The following is a 16348-nucleotide window of genomic DNA, read 5'->3' as shown; positions in this document are numbered from 1 at the left end:
CGCCCACGCCGCACTCAAGGAGAAGAAGCGCATGGAGGCGCAGTACAAGGCGATCGCCGCCAAGCTATAAGAAGGCGCGCAAATATTGCACGAAGAAAGATGGTATTTTAAAATAAACGGAGAGGGGAATCAGCTTAAGTGCAACGTGATACTTACACTAGTGTGCGAACTCATAAATTGGGGCGGGTGTGACGTGCCATAAAAACGAATGATAGACTTATTTTACGGCGTGTTTTGCAGTGTGTTTTGTTGTTGGGTCGATGATATCCAACCAAAATGGTGAACCCGTGCATATGTTTCGTATTCTGTGCATCTGTGTATATTATAATCTAGGTTTCGCAAGAACAACACTCAATAATAAGCCTATTTTTATTAATAAAGATACGATGGAGTCAAAGAAGTACGTCTACTACTTTGGTGGCCGTAAAGCCGATGGCAACCGCGATATGAAGGAGCTGCTCGGCGGAAAGGGCGCAAACCTTGCAGAGATGGTGAACCTTGGCATCCCTGTGCCGCCCGGCTTTACGATCACAACGGAGGTGTGCGGTATCTACCAGGCCACGAAGGGCATACCACAGGAGGTGGTGGAGCAGGTGAAGGCAAACGTTCAGCGCGTGGAGCAGGAGATGGGCACGAAGTTCGGTGATGTGGAGAACCCTCTCCTCTTCTCTGTGCGTTCTGGCGCTGCGGCGTCGATGCCCGGCATGATGGACACTGTGCTGAACCTCGGTATGAACAAGGCCACAGCGGAGGCGTGGATTCGCCGTGCACCCCACCTTGAGCGTTTTGTGTACGATTCGTACCGCCGCTTCATCACCATGTACGCTGACATCGTGATGCAGGTCGGCCGCGAGGACTTCGAGGAGGCCATCGGCCACATGAAGGAGAAGCGCGGGACGAAGTTTGACACGGACCTGACGGCGAAGGATCTGAAGCAGCTGACGGAAGAGTACTTGGTGCTGTTCCAGCGCAAGACAGGTTTCCCATTCCCGCAAGACCCCATGACGCAGCTTTTCGCCGCCATCAACGCTGTCTTCCGCAGCTGGGGCAATCCCCGTGCCGTGATGTACCGCCGCCTCAACAATATTACTGGCCTGCTTGGCACTGCCGTGAACGTGCAGGCAATGGTGTTCGGCAACATCAACGACCGCTCGGCCACCGGTGTCGCCTTCTCGCGCAGCCCCAGCACCGGCGAAAACTTCTTCTTCGGTGAGTACCTTGTGAACGCGCAGGGTGAGGACGTGGTTGCTGGCATCCGCACGCCACAGCAGATCGGCCGTGAATTGTCGCTGCGCTGGGCGAAGAACCATGGCGTGAACGAGGAGGAGCGCCGCCACCGCTACCCATCGATGGAGGAGGCGATGCCGGAGAACTACCGCCTGCTGTGTGACATCCGCGAGAAACTTGAGCACCACTACCGTGACATGCAGGACATCGAGTTCACTGTGCAGGATGGCCGTTTGTGGATGCTGCAGTGCCGCAACGGTAAGCGCACGATTCATGCTGCCGTGCGCATCGCAATCGATATGGTGCGTGAGGGCCTCATCACGAAGGAGGATGCTGTGCTGCGCATCGACCCTGCGCAGGTGGACCACCTGATGCACCCTAACATCGAGTCCAGCGCTGCGAAGAAGACCAAGCCGATCGGCAAGGGTCTTGCGGCGAGCCCTGGTGCTGCAGTGGGCCAGATTGTGTTCGATGCGGAGTCTGCGAAGGAGTGGAGCGGACGCGGTAAGAAGGTCATCATGGTTCGCCTTGAGACGTCGCCGGAGGACTTGGCTGGCATGGACGCGGCGTGCGGCATCCTGACGGCCCGCGGCGGTATGACGTCGCACGCGGCTGTTGTGGCGCGCGGTATGGGCAAGTGCTGTGTCTCTGGATGCGGCGACCTGCAGATCAAGGGCAAGCAGTTCACGCTGCACGGCCGCGTGTTCCGCGAGGGCGACTACATCACGATCGACGGTTCAAAGGGACTCATCTACGCGGGCCAACTGAAGCTGCAGTCGCCGAGCCTGAAGGGCAATTTCGAGACAATCCTTGGGTGGTGCCGCGCGGTGAAGCGCCTGGGTGTGCGCGCCAACGCAGACACACCGAACGACACGGCCAAGGCCCGTGGCTTCGGCGCGGAGGGTGTTGGTCTGTGCCGCACGGAGCACATGTTCTTCGAGGGAACCCGCATCGATGCGATCCGTGAGATGATCCTTGCCGAAACGCTGGAGGGCCGCAAGACCGCGTTGCAGAAGCTGCTGCCCTTGCAGCGCGGTGACTTCATTGGCATTTTCCGTGCGATGAAGGGTCTGCCGGTGACGATCCGCCTGCTGGACCCCCCGCTGCACGAGTTCGTGCCGCATGAGGAGTCTGCGCAGGCTGAGCTCGCTCAGAAGCTGGGCGTGCCCGTGGAGAAGATCCGCAACCGCGTGAAGTCGCTGCACGAGATGAACCCCATGCTTGGGCACCGCGGCTGCCGCTTGGGTATCACGTACCCCGAAATCTACAATATGCAGGTGCAGGCCATCATGGAAGCCGCAGTCGCGGTGAGTGGCGAGGGCTGCGAGGTTGTGCCGGAGATTATGATTCCGCTGGTGGGCAAGAAGGAGGAGCTGGCCTTTACGAAGCAGCAGGCAGTGAAGACGGCCGAGGCCACCATTGAGGCGGCGGGCCGGCGTGTGCACTACACTGTCGGTACCATGATTGAGGTGCCGCGTGCTGCCATCACGGCTGACCAAATCGCGCAGGAAGCAGATTTCTTCTCGTTCGGCACAAACGACCTGACGCAAATGGGCTGCGGCTTCTCTCGCGACGACGCTGCTTCGTTCCTGCGCCACTATGGCAACCTGGGCATCTACACCCAGGACCCCTTCCAGTCGCTTGACCAGGAGGGCGTTGGTGAGCTTGTGCGCATTGCCGTGAAGAAGGGCCGCAGCGTGAAGCCGATGCTCAAGCTGGGCATCTGCGGTGAGCACGGTGGCGACCCCGCCACAATTGAGTTCTGCCACCGTGTGGGCCTGAACTACGTGTCGTGCTCACCATTCCGTGTGCCCGTCGCCACTGTCGCTGCCGCCCACGCCGCACTCAAGGAGAAGAAGCGCATGGAGGCGCAGTACAAGGCGATCGCCGCCAAGCTATAAGAAGGCGCGCAAATATTTCTCTTTTGATTCGTCTTGTAATGGTAGCTTGAGAGGGGGGTGATAATAAAGTGGGAAGTAAATAATTATGAGGTACGGTGCGTGTGTGTGTATGTGTAGGTGTGAATGTCTTTTGTGNTTTTTTTCATCGGGTGTGAGAAATATATTTGCAAAGAGAAAAGGCGTTATTTTATTTGTTGGTGTTTCTTTTTTTCCTCATGATCGTCCATTTTTTTCAAAAATATTTTTGTAGCTATGGGCCTTTTTGAACGGGGGGAGGGGGGCGAACTATGAGCGAGCTGCTTTGCTGTGCCTTGCAAATATGATGGCATACATCTGAAGGTGCGTTCGCCCTGGTCTTCAATGGTTGAGTCGTTTTTCTTCTTTGAGTTGTTCCTGTTTTCTTGTGTGGCGGCTGTGCTGCGGCCCCATGTCTTCTCGTATTATTTTTACAGCTTCCGTCTGGTGGTATTGCAGGCGCCATGTTCGTGCTTGAATGGGGCTAGAAGGCGGAGTCTGGCAAGTAAGGAGGAGATGTCCGGCATTGGGACAGTGCGGAAGGAACGAGGTGAAAAATCCCACCAAAAAAAAAACGCTGAAAACACAAAAGTTCTCTTCATCTTTTGATCTATTATGGATTCGTTCAGAGTGTAATCTGAATGTTGTGGCTTTTGTACTTATACGTGTTTGTCGGTGTATGATGTCCTTTCTTCTTCTGTTGGCGTTGCATGTAGGTTCTAATTTCACTCCGTTGGATTGCGTGAGTGAAAGAACGGCGAAGGGTGTGTGGCATAGATCAGGGTGGGAACCGGAACAAGAGCTGTAGCAGTTGTGGATGCGCAGTTTACTGGATGGTATTACTTCCGCACTGCGGATTCCGCAACAGTATCAACAGCAGTGGGAGCGGCAGGCTGCGACGGATTTCAAGACGTCAGGCTCCGCTGCTACTAAAACTGACACGACTACCGATTTGACGATTCACGATCAGGCATCTTTACCCTTGGATACGTTGAGCCATGCAACGCGAAGTGAGTTGCGCAGAGGCGGTAACAGCTCTTGCAGTTATGCGACCGAAACGCCATCTGATTTACCATTCAGTATGCTGCTGCTGACGCAGAATGTTGGTGGTATTGATCCCTCTTCTACTGATGTGAAGGGGAGTGATGAGTCTGCCGGTGAGGGTGCGAAGGGTGTGCGGGACTCTGTGCAGCGCTTTGTGGTGGAGTTCGTGGGCGAGCTTCGTGTGCTGATTCATGAAGCTAGTCGCCGCGAGTTTGCTGCATATCTCCGGAAAGGCCCATCGGATCCTGAAAGCTGTTTGTCGCCTGTTGCGGATGACACCGCCGCCAATGTGGTGGCGCCACCTCTGCTCGACGTGATTGTGGTGCACTTCCAGGAGATTGGGGGTAAGCGGATGGATGTGGAATTCAATGCCGTCTTTGCGGAGGCACTGAAAGAGCTGTTGCCTGAGGCGGGGTGGTCGTCAGGCCTCCTCATGGAAGCAAACAACGACGCAGGGCGATTTACAGCGATGGGAACGATCGTGTTCCTGTCGCACCGCATGTGCCCCATCAGCAGCATACTGTCGTTTCGCCACCGCACGTTCGTCAGCGTCATGGACGACCCTGCGACGTACACCGGCTCACCGGCATCCCTTTTTCACGGGGGCAAGTTTTCTACTGCTGGCGCGTCCCGTAAGGGCTTCCTGCTGACGTCGCTGCGCTTCGGCACAGTGGTGGTGAACTACCTTAACGTCCACCTATACCACGACACTCGCAACACGGAAGCATCAAGGACGAGCCCGAGTCCGTACACACTGAAGCGACAGGAGGCGCTGCTGGAAGCGATGGCGGAGTGCTTGGTTGTCATCTCGCCACAAGATCCGCTCTTTGTCTTCGGCGACTTCAACGTTCGTCTCGACGCCTGCGCCCTGCTGCAGCACTTGAAGGAGACCAACCAAATGGACGTCAAACTTGACGAGAAAGGTGTGCATGCGCCAGACAGTTTTTGGGAACTCTTTTCGGAACCGTCGCATGCGGAGATTATCAAGAAGTTCGACGTTGAGTTGCAGCGCTTGATGGATGTGGTAGCGCAGCAAAGTGGCGTTGAGCTGGCGGAGTTCGCCGTTCGCTTCCCACCAACGTACGCACACACCTCTGTGGAGGATTGCCCACAGAGTTCCCATACAACAGGAATGATTGCGTCTGATGATCGGGATAACGCAGAGGAGGGTGAGGAGACAATGGAGACGAAGAAGAAGGTAGTACGAACTGAGGCCACCGGCGACAAAGTGACTGCGCAGATTGTGCTAACACGCATCATGGCAACACCCGCGCGCGATTACGTGCGGAAGCGTATCGCTGCCTGGTGTGACCGCATTGTGTGGAATCCTGCCGGGTTGGAGCTCATGACGGGGCGTCGCTCCGCATCAACGCCGTCACCTGTTTCCGTGAAGAGTGGTGGTGGGGACGGGTCGCTGCGTCGGTATGCGTACCGTTCATTCGCTTTGTCGCACACCGACCACGACGCCGTGGCATTGCTCTTTTGATATGCGTTGCGGGGTGTGGTGGTGCTGGTCTGGATTAATGCCACACGGAAACAGTGCAGATGCTCCTCGAGGCGTTGTGGCAAGGCGCTCTCCTCCTCTTTGCCTTTTCGGCGAAGATGTGGTGGTGCTGGCGCAATCTGTGTCTGTGTTTGCCATTACTCTGGTGGGAGAAGACAAAAAAAGAGGACACAACAAATTGTCACCATTCAAGTATCCGTTTTTTTTGTGTTTACATTTCCATTCTCTTGTCCTCACTGTTGTGCACTCCGTGCAGATCCCTCTCACCCCGGAATTGTTGCTCTCTCTATCTCTCTCTCTCTCTTCCGTCTACTGTTGTTGTGCTCCCACCGCTGCGAGCAATCAGAGGCATCATAAAGGACCCACTTAAAGATCGATCCTTTGTGTGCGTTGCAGCGGGAGAAGGGAGTGCCGACGCTCCTCGCTCCTTGTACAGACTAGAGAGACAACAATTCTCCATCATTGATTTATTATTACAAGATAACAAGGTGCTCTGCGCAGACCTTCTGACAACTGAGCCAAGACATTGCTGGGGATTTGTGACGCGGAGGCACTTGTGAGTGTCAAGCACTGCAAGGGATTAACAACGTGAGATCCTCTCTCTGTGCTTCCGGCTGCTCCGATCGAGGTGACAAGGAAGAGGCGAGGGTGGACAAGATTGACATGCATTACCCTCATCAGTTTCTGAATCAGCATTCTAATAACGCATCAAACAATGATGTTGACAACGCGTACGATAACATCGTCACACATGGCGATGCGTCGTCGTTGACGATTCTGGTGGAGCCATCGCCCAGGGGGCCCTCGGGGGCAAACACAAACAGCAATCCTGTGGCTTCTCGCTCTTCACGGCGACCTTCCAACCTGCGGCTCAGCTCCAGCCTCGGAGGCGGTGCACTGCTCTCCCATATGACGACCCAGGACCTGGGTGTGAGGCGAGCAGCAGAATCGTTGGTGTCCGCCAACACCGTCTTGACTAATGGCAGTACCATCGCACCTCTAAGGATTGGGATGGATAGTGCGATGAAGCAGGTGCTGCCATTGGGAAAGGACGCTGTCCCTTGCAGCAATGAGTTGGCGGGTGGGAGCAATCACCATGTCGTTGCCTCAGCACTGGACACACTTTATCGGACAGTGCCAGTGCCCAATGTGTGCCACACCTCTTTCGAAGCGGAGGTAGAGGCTGCCACTGGTGCTTTGCGTGGAGATTCGGTGGCATGCGCGACACAGCCTTCCTCAAACAGATCAGCAAGTACTCTTGAAGAAGGAGAAATCACGGCCAGAGCCGATAGCCCTGTAAAAGGAAAGGAGACTCGCGTATTGTGCCTGCAGGATGCGCTTAAGGGTGTTGCTCTCTCGGCGGATTCACACAATGAGGGGACCCTCGCGTTGGGGCGGCAGGTACAGCCTGAAGTTGCAGTTGCCTTTCAAGCGTCTTCCCCGGAGGCCTCCAAAATTCCACCACGGAGTGAACGTGGTATCTTTGGGCTTTTTGGTTCAATAGAGTATGAGCGTTTCGGGGCGTTTGCTGCTCTTTTCAGACGGCACCGATCGTTGCTCGATTCGTTTCTCGAGCGTGTCCTGCAATCGAACCAAGATCTTTACCCGAAGGAACTCAATATAATGGAATTTCTACGCAATTCACGCGAGGCACCGGATGGTGTATTTTGCGGAAGCCCACTTTTAACGTGGCCGCTGCATGTACTGTACACTACTTCGTGCTTCTATGTCACAGCAAAGCTACACGGCTACTATGAAGTATTTGAAGCCCTCCGTCTTCGGGGTGGACTGCTCGTCAGTGGTAAGGATATTTTTTCAGCTTTGGCTGTTGCGATGTCACCTACGGAGGAGGAGCTGGTGTACCACACTTCACGAATGTACCGTGCCGCCTTCTACGTCGGGTCGGTTTATAGTGTGAACGAAGAACCTCTGCAGGCGGGTCTCCAAGATTGCTCACATCAGAGCTTTGCCCTACTTCTCGTTAATATTTCAACGACGTCACTGCAACTCCTTGTAGACGAGGTAAATAGGGTTCATTTGGGGCCCAAAAGCAGTGGTAGTTGGTGTGGGCGCGATGCTTCTCACGCAATCCCGCTTTCAAGGGTGGAGATAACGCGTGTCATCGGCCCCCGCTCGGCAGTTGTGTGCGGCCATCCTGTGGATCTGGAGCGGCTGAGTATTATCCTTGTTGGTTACGCCAACGCCACGGGGGTAAAGGTGCACAGGGAGTACCTTCCAGCTACAGTCCCTTTGAATAGCTCCTTCTATAACCAGTTAATGTACCTGCGCTTGCTGCAGCTTTGGGAAGATAATGGCGTGGAGATTGACGTGTCGTCGCTTCGTCTAACGGTCTACTCTCCTATGGATGGGCAGCCGTGGAACAACACTTCGAAGTGCGTTCTTGCGGATCAAGTCGCGCTGGCAGTGACGTGCGAGGCTCAAGACCTGACGTACTCCCTTAGCCATCTGCGCGATGACGATGTGGTGTTGGGGTTCTCATTCACTTTCCCGTGTGTTGGCCAGCTTATTGCGTGGACACAGCGGAAGATCACGGTGCTCTCAGAGCCTGAGGATCGAGTTGGCGAAAACGTCCTTCCGTCACCGCGTCGAAGTGCTGCGGACGGCGTTCTCCACACGACACTCTCGAAGTGTGCGAAGATTAACGCCATCTTGCAAAGCATGGAATGGGAGGAAAAGAGCTGTCATGCCTGCGTGGAGGACCTTTCCACCAGCTTTCTCCAACTCGGGCTGTTGGTGAGTGTTGGGGACTCCGCAAGGGCATCTGCGGTTGCTAACCAGCAGCCTGAGCTTCCATCCGAAACTCCATTTTCTAACCATGTTGATGCTGGTGTTGACGATGACTTGGGCAATATTATTAGGACTTATTCGCATGATCAGACGATGACGGGTGGACAGTTTCACCGCATCGATAATATGGTGACAAACCCCCAAAGCGGTGGGCCGGCCCGTGCCAATGCTGGGGACGGCATTCTGGATGCGGTTCCACGTTACGTTGTTCTCCCCGACAAAAAGCTTCCCCCATTGATGAATGTGTACCAAGTACCACCCATTATAAGATACTACGAAATGCAGTTCAAATGTGCCTTGACACGCGGTGCAGTGGAGTTTGCCCAGCAGCTGGCGCGTCATACGGGGTTTGCGTTCCCTCCACACACGCTGCTGATGTGCCCCACCGTTATGAACCTTATGGAGTTATGGGACACGTATGAGTTTCTGTTGAGAGGCCAGATATGTGAGGCTGTTTAGTTAGCTTTTTCCCTCCCCAGCGCGTGTCTTTATCGTCGTCTCAAGTAGAAATGGGAAGGTATGAGAAGCAGGAAGTAATGGACGGCTCTCACTCCGATTGCAAAACATATCTCCTATTACTTGAAGATACCCAAACCCAACTGCGCTGTCGTTCGCATCTGTGCAGCGTACAAGCGGGCTTCCGAATTTAGCCCTTTGTAATGACCCACTTCAGCGGCGCCTGAGTAGTTCTTAGGCCTGCAGCCACTTCTGGCGTCTCTATCTTGCGTGCTCATACAACCGCGCGTACACACACATACACATTCTTTCTTTTTAATTTTCTTTTTTTCGTTTTTTCTTTCTCTATGTTGCATTAGTGTGTTGTTCCTTTGTATTGGACGAAGCTGATGGCATTGAGGCTGGTGGTGAGGGTAGTGACGAATTGATGCATACCTCACCCAGTGGATGCCCACAAAAAAAAAAATCATACTAAACCCAAATGGGTTGTGTGAAATGAGAGTGCGCAAAAATGATTCTGACATCCACAAAGCGATTTGCCCTTCCTTACATACGTAGAAATATGTGTATACGTCTCTGTGCTTATATATATATCTGTGTGGATCTCTGTTTCTGTGCATCAGTGTGACTATGTGCACAAATTGATATGACCTCCTCGTTCTTCCTCCTCTTCTTGGTAGCGGTCTTTCTACGCAGACTGAGTTAATCAAGAACAGCCTTCGCGCTCATGTCCAAGCAGATCACCATCATCTCTGCCGGGGCTTCCGCAGCGTTCCTCCAGGCTGCCAGTACTATTATCAACAAGGCGACCGGTGGGAAGATAAGCACGACGACTGCTACGACAGCGGACCAACATGCAGTGGTTGTAGGACCAGATACACCTACTGGCGTTCACACGGCGGTGACAAATGTGCCTGCTTCGCCGGCTCCGGCGTACAAGGGCGTGAAGACGGTGCTCGTGCGCGCGGTGCTGCCACGTTCTGCGCCTGATAAGGTGCAGCTGCGGGACGCCATCGACGTTTACGCTTCCGCTGGCATCAACAGGGATGCAGAGGTGAAGGCGGCCACGGAGTCCTTCAAGAAGAGCGCTGAGGTGGCCGTGGCAAAGGCCAGGGAGGCGGGCTTGAACCGCGTCACCCTTGTCGTCAAGCAAGCGACGAAGTACGAAAATATTAACGAGCTCTTCAAAAAGGTATCAGCAGAGACGATTAACGCTGCAGGTATGTCATCCGATATACAGGGAACATCCGCCGCCACGAACCAACTCATTATGCACCCTGAGTCTCTTTCTGTGGTGCTGCTCAACGATGTAGCGCCCACGGAGAACATTGAACTCGCCTACGCTGGAGTTGTCGGGGGTGCGAGTCGCACGTATCATACAGTGAATGGCGGCACAATATCAGCAGGCCACAGCTTTAAATCCGTTGCGTTGGCGGTAGCACATGAGCTCCGAGCGCTTGGGATGAAGAGCGAGGCTGAGAAGGTTGAGGCTGCTGCTGCAAAGAACCCGAGGGCAGTGGTTTCTGCCATCTAAGAGGGATGTATTCAGCAGTGTGTAGCGGAATAGGACGTCACGTTGAAAAGACTACTCTCCCAAACGGGTACAATGGAGGGATAGCGGGCGAGAGCGATTGGAGAACGGAGGAATGAGAAAAACAAACAAACAAACAAAACAAAGAAAAAGCGGAAAAAAAATGTCATGCGGTGGCTTGGTGAATTGCGCCACCCTTGAGTAGGGAGGAGAGTTAGGAAGAAAAGAAGAGGCGGAGGAGTCAGGTGCTTGTGTGACTATGTTTCCCTGTGAGAGAGAGAGAGAGTCTGTGTGGGTGTGTGGGTGTGTTTGCGTTTGCCTCATGCGCACATGCAGGTGCACCAGTGAAATGCTGGTACTGACTGTTGGCCGTGCTTTCTGTGCCTGTCCATCTGGTGGGTGCGCTGCAACCGGCGTTTTATTATTATTATTGTTCCTGCTTTTATTTCGTCTTAAATCGTGGAAAACAAGGTAATAAGGCTATTGGTTTGGTTTTCTGGCACCATACATCATCTCTACGCGTACAGCGAGGTGAGGTTGGAGTGGGCGAAGGTGCGCACCGTCGTTGAACGTGATAGTTGCACCTGTCCACTCATTTGCCAACACTCCCACTCACAAACTCCATCACAAAAATTAGGCATACACTCAGTTACTCACGCGCAGACTTGCCCTCTCACCCACACACGCAGATACACCGAGAGACATTCACAGGCACTTTCCCTGAAGAACGATCAATAACCACAAGAGAAAGTGCCTTCACAGAGAATATTAACACGTTTTTTTTTTTTTAGTTTTATCGGGTTTGGTTTCCTGGAAGGAGGCTTTACTTGGAGGGCTGCAGAGACGACACGTGTACAAAGACACTCGCAACAAGCAATTCTCCATCACTAAGCTTCCTCCAAAGGTTTACGAAGACGTGACATCGAGGAACGACTGCACCGCGTGGAATCTGCACGGCAAGTACACGATATAAAGATCAATCGTGTGGCGGTTGCTGCAGGTGTTTCCTGCTAGAGTTCATGTGGCCAAGAGGAGATGGCCGTGGAGCAGGTCGCCCAGTTTTACAAAATGGCGGGAGAGGATGCCTGACTGACGTTGCTCTATCACCGTCGTTGACACCATCCTTGGTTCGCTACAGTGAACGCCCAAGACCGATGCCACCGCATTTCGTGCAGAAGACGGGGTTGCCGCCCATACGAACATTATTCATTACAAATGTGCCACCCACCATTGACAACAGTCAAAACTTGTTGCCTTACGTGCCAAGAGAAGGACTTCTCGCTCTTCGAGTAAAGCGAAGTGGTGGGCGCGATGTTGGGTTTGCAGACTATGATACAGTGGAGTCTGCCCACCGGGCACTACAGTGGTTTTCTACACTGGACGTGACGACTGAGATTGCAGCCAGCTGTTTGCGTTCCATGCCGCCTACGTGGACGCCGATTCCACCGAAGTTCCGCTTACCAGTTCCATACGAGGAGTACAACCGCTGCGCGGGTGACCCTGCCCGCTCTACGGAATTGCTACTGAACAGTGTCATCCTTGTCGCTGAGTGGTCCATCAGTACCCCAACATGCCGCCCCAATTTTGTGCCTTCAGCCGCCCCACTCCAGCCTTCGTTGAATCAGGAGCGGTACGGTGGCGCTACTGTACCGAGACTCTCTTCACATATGTCCTGTCAGCCGCCGTTGGGTTTCTTTCCGCCATCTTCATGCCATGCGGGCTTACCGGTGGAAACACGATTACACCATATGGCAACGGTCCCGCAAGTTCGCGCTCGGAGCCCGCTCTCCCGAAGTGCTGGCGGCTCAAATACACATGGTAGCGACTGTCCCTGGAACAGTAGGGAAACGGAAAATCCACTGGGTAACAGTGGGCCCCCGCAACACCCAATCCCGCAGCAAAATTGTCACTGGCGTCCAAAGCAGCAGCAGTCCCACAACCGATGCTGCACTGAAGGTGCTCATACGTACGTCACCCCATCTATGTCGCATATCGGGCGCTCTCGGGTGAGTTTATCGGATCCTGGTGGTTCATTTGCTGCTCTCGACGACACAGATCTTCCCAGCAGTACACTGTTCGTTAAAGTTTTGCGTTATCGAGGGTTTCCACACCAACCTTTGTCATCAATCACGGACTTAACGTACTCCTCTGCAGAAACAGAGGTAGAGAGAAGTGGCAGGGCGTGGGATACATCGGAAGTTTCACCAGCCCTAAATACACAAGAACAGCAGCAGCCACATCCACAGCCTCAGCTACATCCGCCGAGGAGGCTAGAAAATCTCTTCCGGATGTGGTCGCATCTCCACCATCGGCACCACTGTCTCTCATCTCAAGAGGACACGCTGGGAGAGGAGGAGGAGGAGGAGGAAGAAGAGGAGCCGCCATTTACATGCGGCGCAGCTAGCACGGCCGCCCCTGAAAGGGTGGTGCTGACGTCTTCCTCGCGGCGGGAAAACATGGCGCGTGGTGGTGTGGCCGCCGAAACATCAATAAAAGAGGAGCACATCTTGCCTTCTTCATCTTCATCTCCTACCAGAGACAATGGTGATGCATGTGCCGTTGTCGAGATGGTTCTGAACCGCGATTTTTTCTCGGAGCGCTTTGCTGGGTTTCGTTCTTACGTCTCTTATGGCAGGCAAAGCGGGTTCGTGCTGTTTGAGCGGCCTGGAGATGCGCGTCAGTGTTTGCGATGGCTGCGACGGCAACCCGATCTTCAGCCCTTCCTTATGGTTCAGTTCGCACGTGAAGACACGAGGCGGCGCCGGTTCCAGAGACGTCGAAGCAAGTGATAGCATTTGCTCTTTTTTTTCTTTTTATTTTTCTCTTGGCTGGGATCGAACTAGACGGCGTGCCCTTTCGTTTCCCAACCAAGAGTGGAACAGCAGCGAGGAGGGGTGGGGGTGGGGTGAGAGAATACACCCGGAACAAACGAAGGAAAAAGAACACATCGTTCCCTCCTTTTTGTATTGCATCCGCCTTATTCCCACTGTTAATCCTTGCTGTTCATGGCTTCCTGTTGAGTAGAATGTGGGACGGTAAGGCAGCATCAACAGGAAGCAGAACGAAAAGCAAAACAAAAACAAAAGAAGACAATGTGATCGACTTCAACTACATCCGTGGTTTTTACCGAGACATCTCTCTCTCTCTCTCTTTCGCTCGCTCACCCTTTCTCTGATTCCCCACTTGACTCTTCGGCACTAACAGGCTGCGGGGTAACGCCTTATTTTTGCACATGCCCCATGGGCTGTGCCTTATGGGATCGCCGTTTTTTAATTTATTTCTGTTTTGCCTGCCGTGGTTTGTGCCTTTTATTTCCTTTTAGTTGTTATAATTCTTTGCCTGTGTGGCCCTTTAGTTTATGGTGGGAATGTTAAGGCGGTCAGCGTCATGTGATGGTGCTTCTACGGTTTTGTTCAATACAAACCCAACACTCACTCTTTATTTTTCACTCGCACCAACACCACCGGTTCTGTCGTGTCGACTTTATTTCTCCTCCGTCCTTCTATCTGATCTCATCCCATCCCAGTGCCCTCAGAAGGTTTCCGTCGAGGAGATGGCGAGGGAAGAAAGAGGGAGGGAGATATATTTGAGTAGCGTCTGGGGATGTTTTCTTTTTGGGCCGCCAGCGTCTTTGTAACGCCTATTTCTACCCGGCACGCCCCCCCTCCCCCTCTTTACTCTGTAGAAGGCAAAACCAAATCACGGTATCTATATTTTTCTTTCCTCTTCTATGCGTTTGTATGTGAAGAGGGGAGTAGGGTCTTGTGTTCGCTTTTCTTTTTCATTATTATGAGGTTTGTTACATCCCTCGTGCTGTTGTTCTTCCCCCGCCCCCTCTCCCCTTGTCGTGCCGCCGCTGAGGGTGTCGTCCTCGAAGGCGGCCGTGCAAGTGGAATCTTCGCATTGCTCGGATTATGCCGTAGTAGTGTGATGTCCATCTCTTGCTACCTTCTCTCCCGTGGAACCCTGCTGTGTTTCTTTTTTTTTCTTCTTGTGTTGTTCCTCCTCCTTCTTCTTCTTCTCCCTTCCCCCCTCTCTCTTTCTTTTTCTCTGTTTTTCTCCTGTTTGCTCATTGTGCTGCGGCAACAAGCACAAGGAAAACAGTGGCCTTACCCACTTTGAGAAGGGTACAATCTGACCAACAACTCGAAGTGGTAATCTTAGAAGAATGACGAACTACATTATGATGGCGCAGCCCATCTTGGCCCTCCTCCCGGAGGTGGCCCGCCCCCGTCGCATCCCCCCTATCAAGGAGCGCATCATGTGGACAGCGGCGGCCCTTTTCATATTTCTGATTTGCTGCCAGGTCCCTGTCTTTGGCGCCCGGCCCGGCCAAACGAGCGATCCATTCTACTGGATGCGCGTGGTGCTGGCTAGCAACAAGGGAACACTCATGGAACTTGGCATTTCACCTATTGTCACCGCCTCACTCATTCTAGAGTTACTCTCTGGAGTGAAGATCATCAACTATGACGTGAACAATAAACAGGAGCGGGCAGTGTTTGAAGGAATTCAGAAGATTGCCGCCCTCCTCATCACCGCCGTGGAGGCTATAGCTTATGTGTCCTCTGGCATGTACGGTGATGTACGGGAAATTGGACCGTTTATGTGCACCCTCATCGTTATACAGCTGATGATGGCCACACTCATCTGCATTCTTCTTGACGAACTGTTGCAGAAGGGCTGGGGCCTCGGTGCCGGTACATCGCTTTTCATAGCCACGAACATTTGTGACACGATCATCTGGAAGAGTTTCTCTCCCTCGACGATCAACACTGGCCGCGGCGCGGAGTTCGAGGGTGCCATTATCGCCTTCTTCCACCTCCTGGTCTCGCGCTCCGACAAGGTGCGTGCGCTGAAGGAGGCGTTCTATCGCCCTCAGCTGCCGAATCTCACGAACATCTTCGCCACACTTGTGGTGTTCGCTGTTGTGGTGTTCTTCCAGGGATTCCGTGTGCCGCTCATGACCAAGTCGCGCCACGCGGGTGCAGACCGCCAGCCGTACATGATCAAGCTCTTTTACACCAGCAACATGCCGATCATTCTGCAGGCCAGCGTTGTGTCCAACATCAACTTCTTTTCCCAGATCCTTTCGCGCCGCTTTGGGCAGCACAACTTCTTGATCAACCTCCTCGGCCGCTGGGAGGAGCGCGCGTACAGTCAGAGCGGGCAGATGTACCCTGTGGGCGGCCTCTCGTACTACCTCACGCCCCCTGTCACCTTCTACGACATGCTGAACGACCCGATCCATGCCATCTTCTACGTTGTGTTCATTCTCTTTTCTTGCGCCATCTTCTCGAAGCTGTGGGTGACGATCAGCCACACCGGCCCGCGCGACGTGGCCAAGCGGCTCGTTGCAGAGGGCCGCTGGCTGGCGCAGGCGCGCGAGAGCGAAGAGGATATGGCGCGTCTCCTTGAAAAGTACATCCCGGTTGCGGNGAGGGCCGCTGGCTGGCGCAGGCGCGCGAGAGCGAAGAGGATATGGCGCGTCTCCTTGAAAAGTACATCCCGGTTGCGGCAAGCTTCGGCGGGCTTTGCGTTGGCGCGCTCACGATCTTTGCCGACTTCCTTGGAGCCATCGGCAGCGGCACTGGTATCCTGCTGGCGGTGACGATGATCAATCAGTACTTTGAGATCCTTCAGCAGGAGGGCCAGGAGCTCGGCTATGGCTTCCTCAAGCGGAAGATTGCGTGAGGAGTGAGCCGGGACGATGGTGGCAAGACGAACAGAAGGAGGAGCAGGCACTTGGGCTGCCCAGCACAGTAAAGCCAATGAGATTGAGTTAGGGAGAAAAATGAGGAAAGCGAGGGGAAACGGGAACAGAGGAAAAGCGAGAGAGACAGAGAGAGAGAGAGAGAGAGA

At 53.8% G+C, this 16348-nt stretch overlaps 6 protein-coding genes across 6 annotated transcripts; all 6 read left to right on the top strand.

The window, feature by feature from the left end:
• Positions 1-386: 386 nt before the first annotated feature.
• On the top strand, positions 387-3128 carry DQ04_03651050 (putative pyruvate phosphate dikinase; the record flags this gene model as incomplete). The annotated part of the gene is made up of 1 exon (XM_009313007.1): positions 387-3128. The coding sequence occupies one exon, from the start codon at positions 387-389 to the stop codon at positions 3126-3128; it is 2742 nt and encodes a 913-aa protein (XP_009311282.1).
• An 832-nt stretch (positions 3129-3960) lies between these two features.
• On the top strand, positions 3961-5673 carry DQ04_03651040 (inositol-1,4,5-trisphosphate (IP3) 5-phosphatase; the record flags this gene model as incomplete). Its single annotated transcript, XM_009313006.1, has 1 exon — positions 3961-5673. The coding sequence occupies one exon, from the start codon at positions 3961-3963 to the stop codon at positions 5671-5673; it is 1713 nt and encodes a 570-aa protein (XP_009311281.1).
• A 681-nt stretch (positions 5674-6354) lies between these two features.
• On the top strand, positions 6355-8958 carry DQ04_03651030 (hypothetical protein; the record flags this gene model as incomplete). The annotated part of the gene is made up of 1 exon (XM_009313005.1): positions 6355-8958. The coding sequence occupies one exon, from the start codon at positions 6355-6357 to the stop codon at positions 8956-8958; it is 2604 nt and encodes an 867-aa protein (XP_009311280.1).
• A 724-nt stretch (positions 8959-9682) lies between these two features.
• On the top strand, positions 9683-10489 carry DQ04_03651020 (hypothetical protein; the record flags this gene model as incomplete). Its single annotated transcript, XM_009313004.1, has 1 exon — positions 9683-10489. The coding sequence occupies one exon, from the start codon at positions 9683-9685 to the stop codon at positions 10487-10489; it is 807 nt and encodes a 268-aa protein (XP_009311279.1).
• Positions 10490-11640: 1151 nt separating this feature from the next.
• DQ04_03651010 (hypothetical protein) lies at positions 11641-13275 on the top strand (the record flags this gene model as incomplete). The annotated part of the gene is made up of 1 exon (XM_009313003.1): positions 11641-13275. One exon carries the CDS (start codon positions 11641-11643, stop codon positions 13273-13275), a length of 1635 nt encoding a protein of 544 aa, XP_009311278.1.
• A 1379-nt stretch (positions 13276-14654) lies between these two features.
• Positions 14655-16097, top strand: DQ04_03651000 (pretranslocation protein, alpha subunit; the record flags this gene model as incomplete). Its single annotated transcript, XM_009313002.1, has 1 exon — positions 14655-16097. The coding sequence occupies one exon, from the start codon at positions 14655-14657 to the stop codon at positions 16095-16097; it is 1443 nt and encodes a 480-aa protein (XP_009311277.1).
• Between the last annotated feature and the right edge of the window lie 251 nt (positions 16098-16348).

Source organism: Trypanosoma grayi (assembly GCF_000691245.1).
Source record: "Trypanosoma grayi strain ANR4 Tgr_365_V1, whole genome shotgun sequence".
NCBI lineage: Eukaryota > Euglenozoa > Kinetoplastea > Trypanosomatida > Trypanosomatidae > Trypanosoma > Trypanosoma grayi.
The sequence above is the reverse complement of the archived record's forward strand: the minus strand, read 5'-3'. Positions and strand labels throughout refer to the sequence as shown.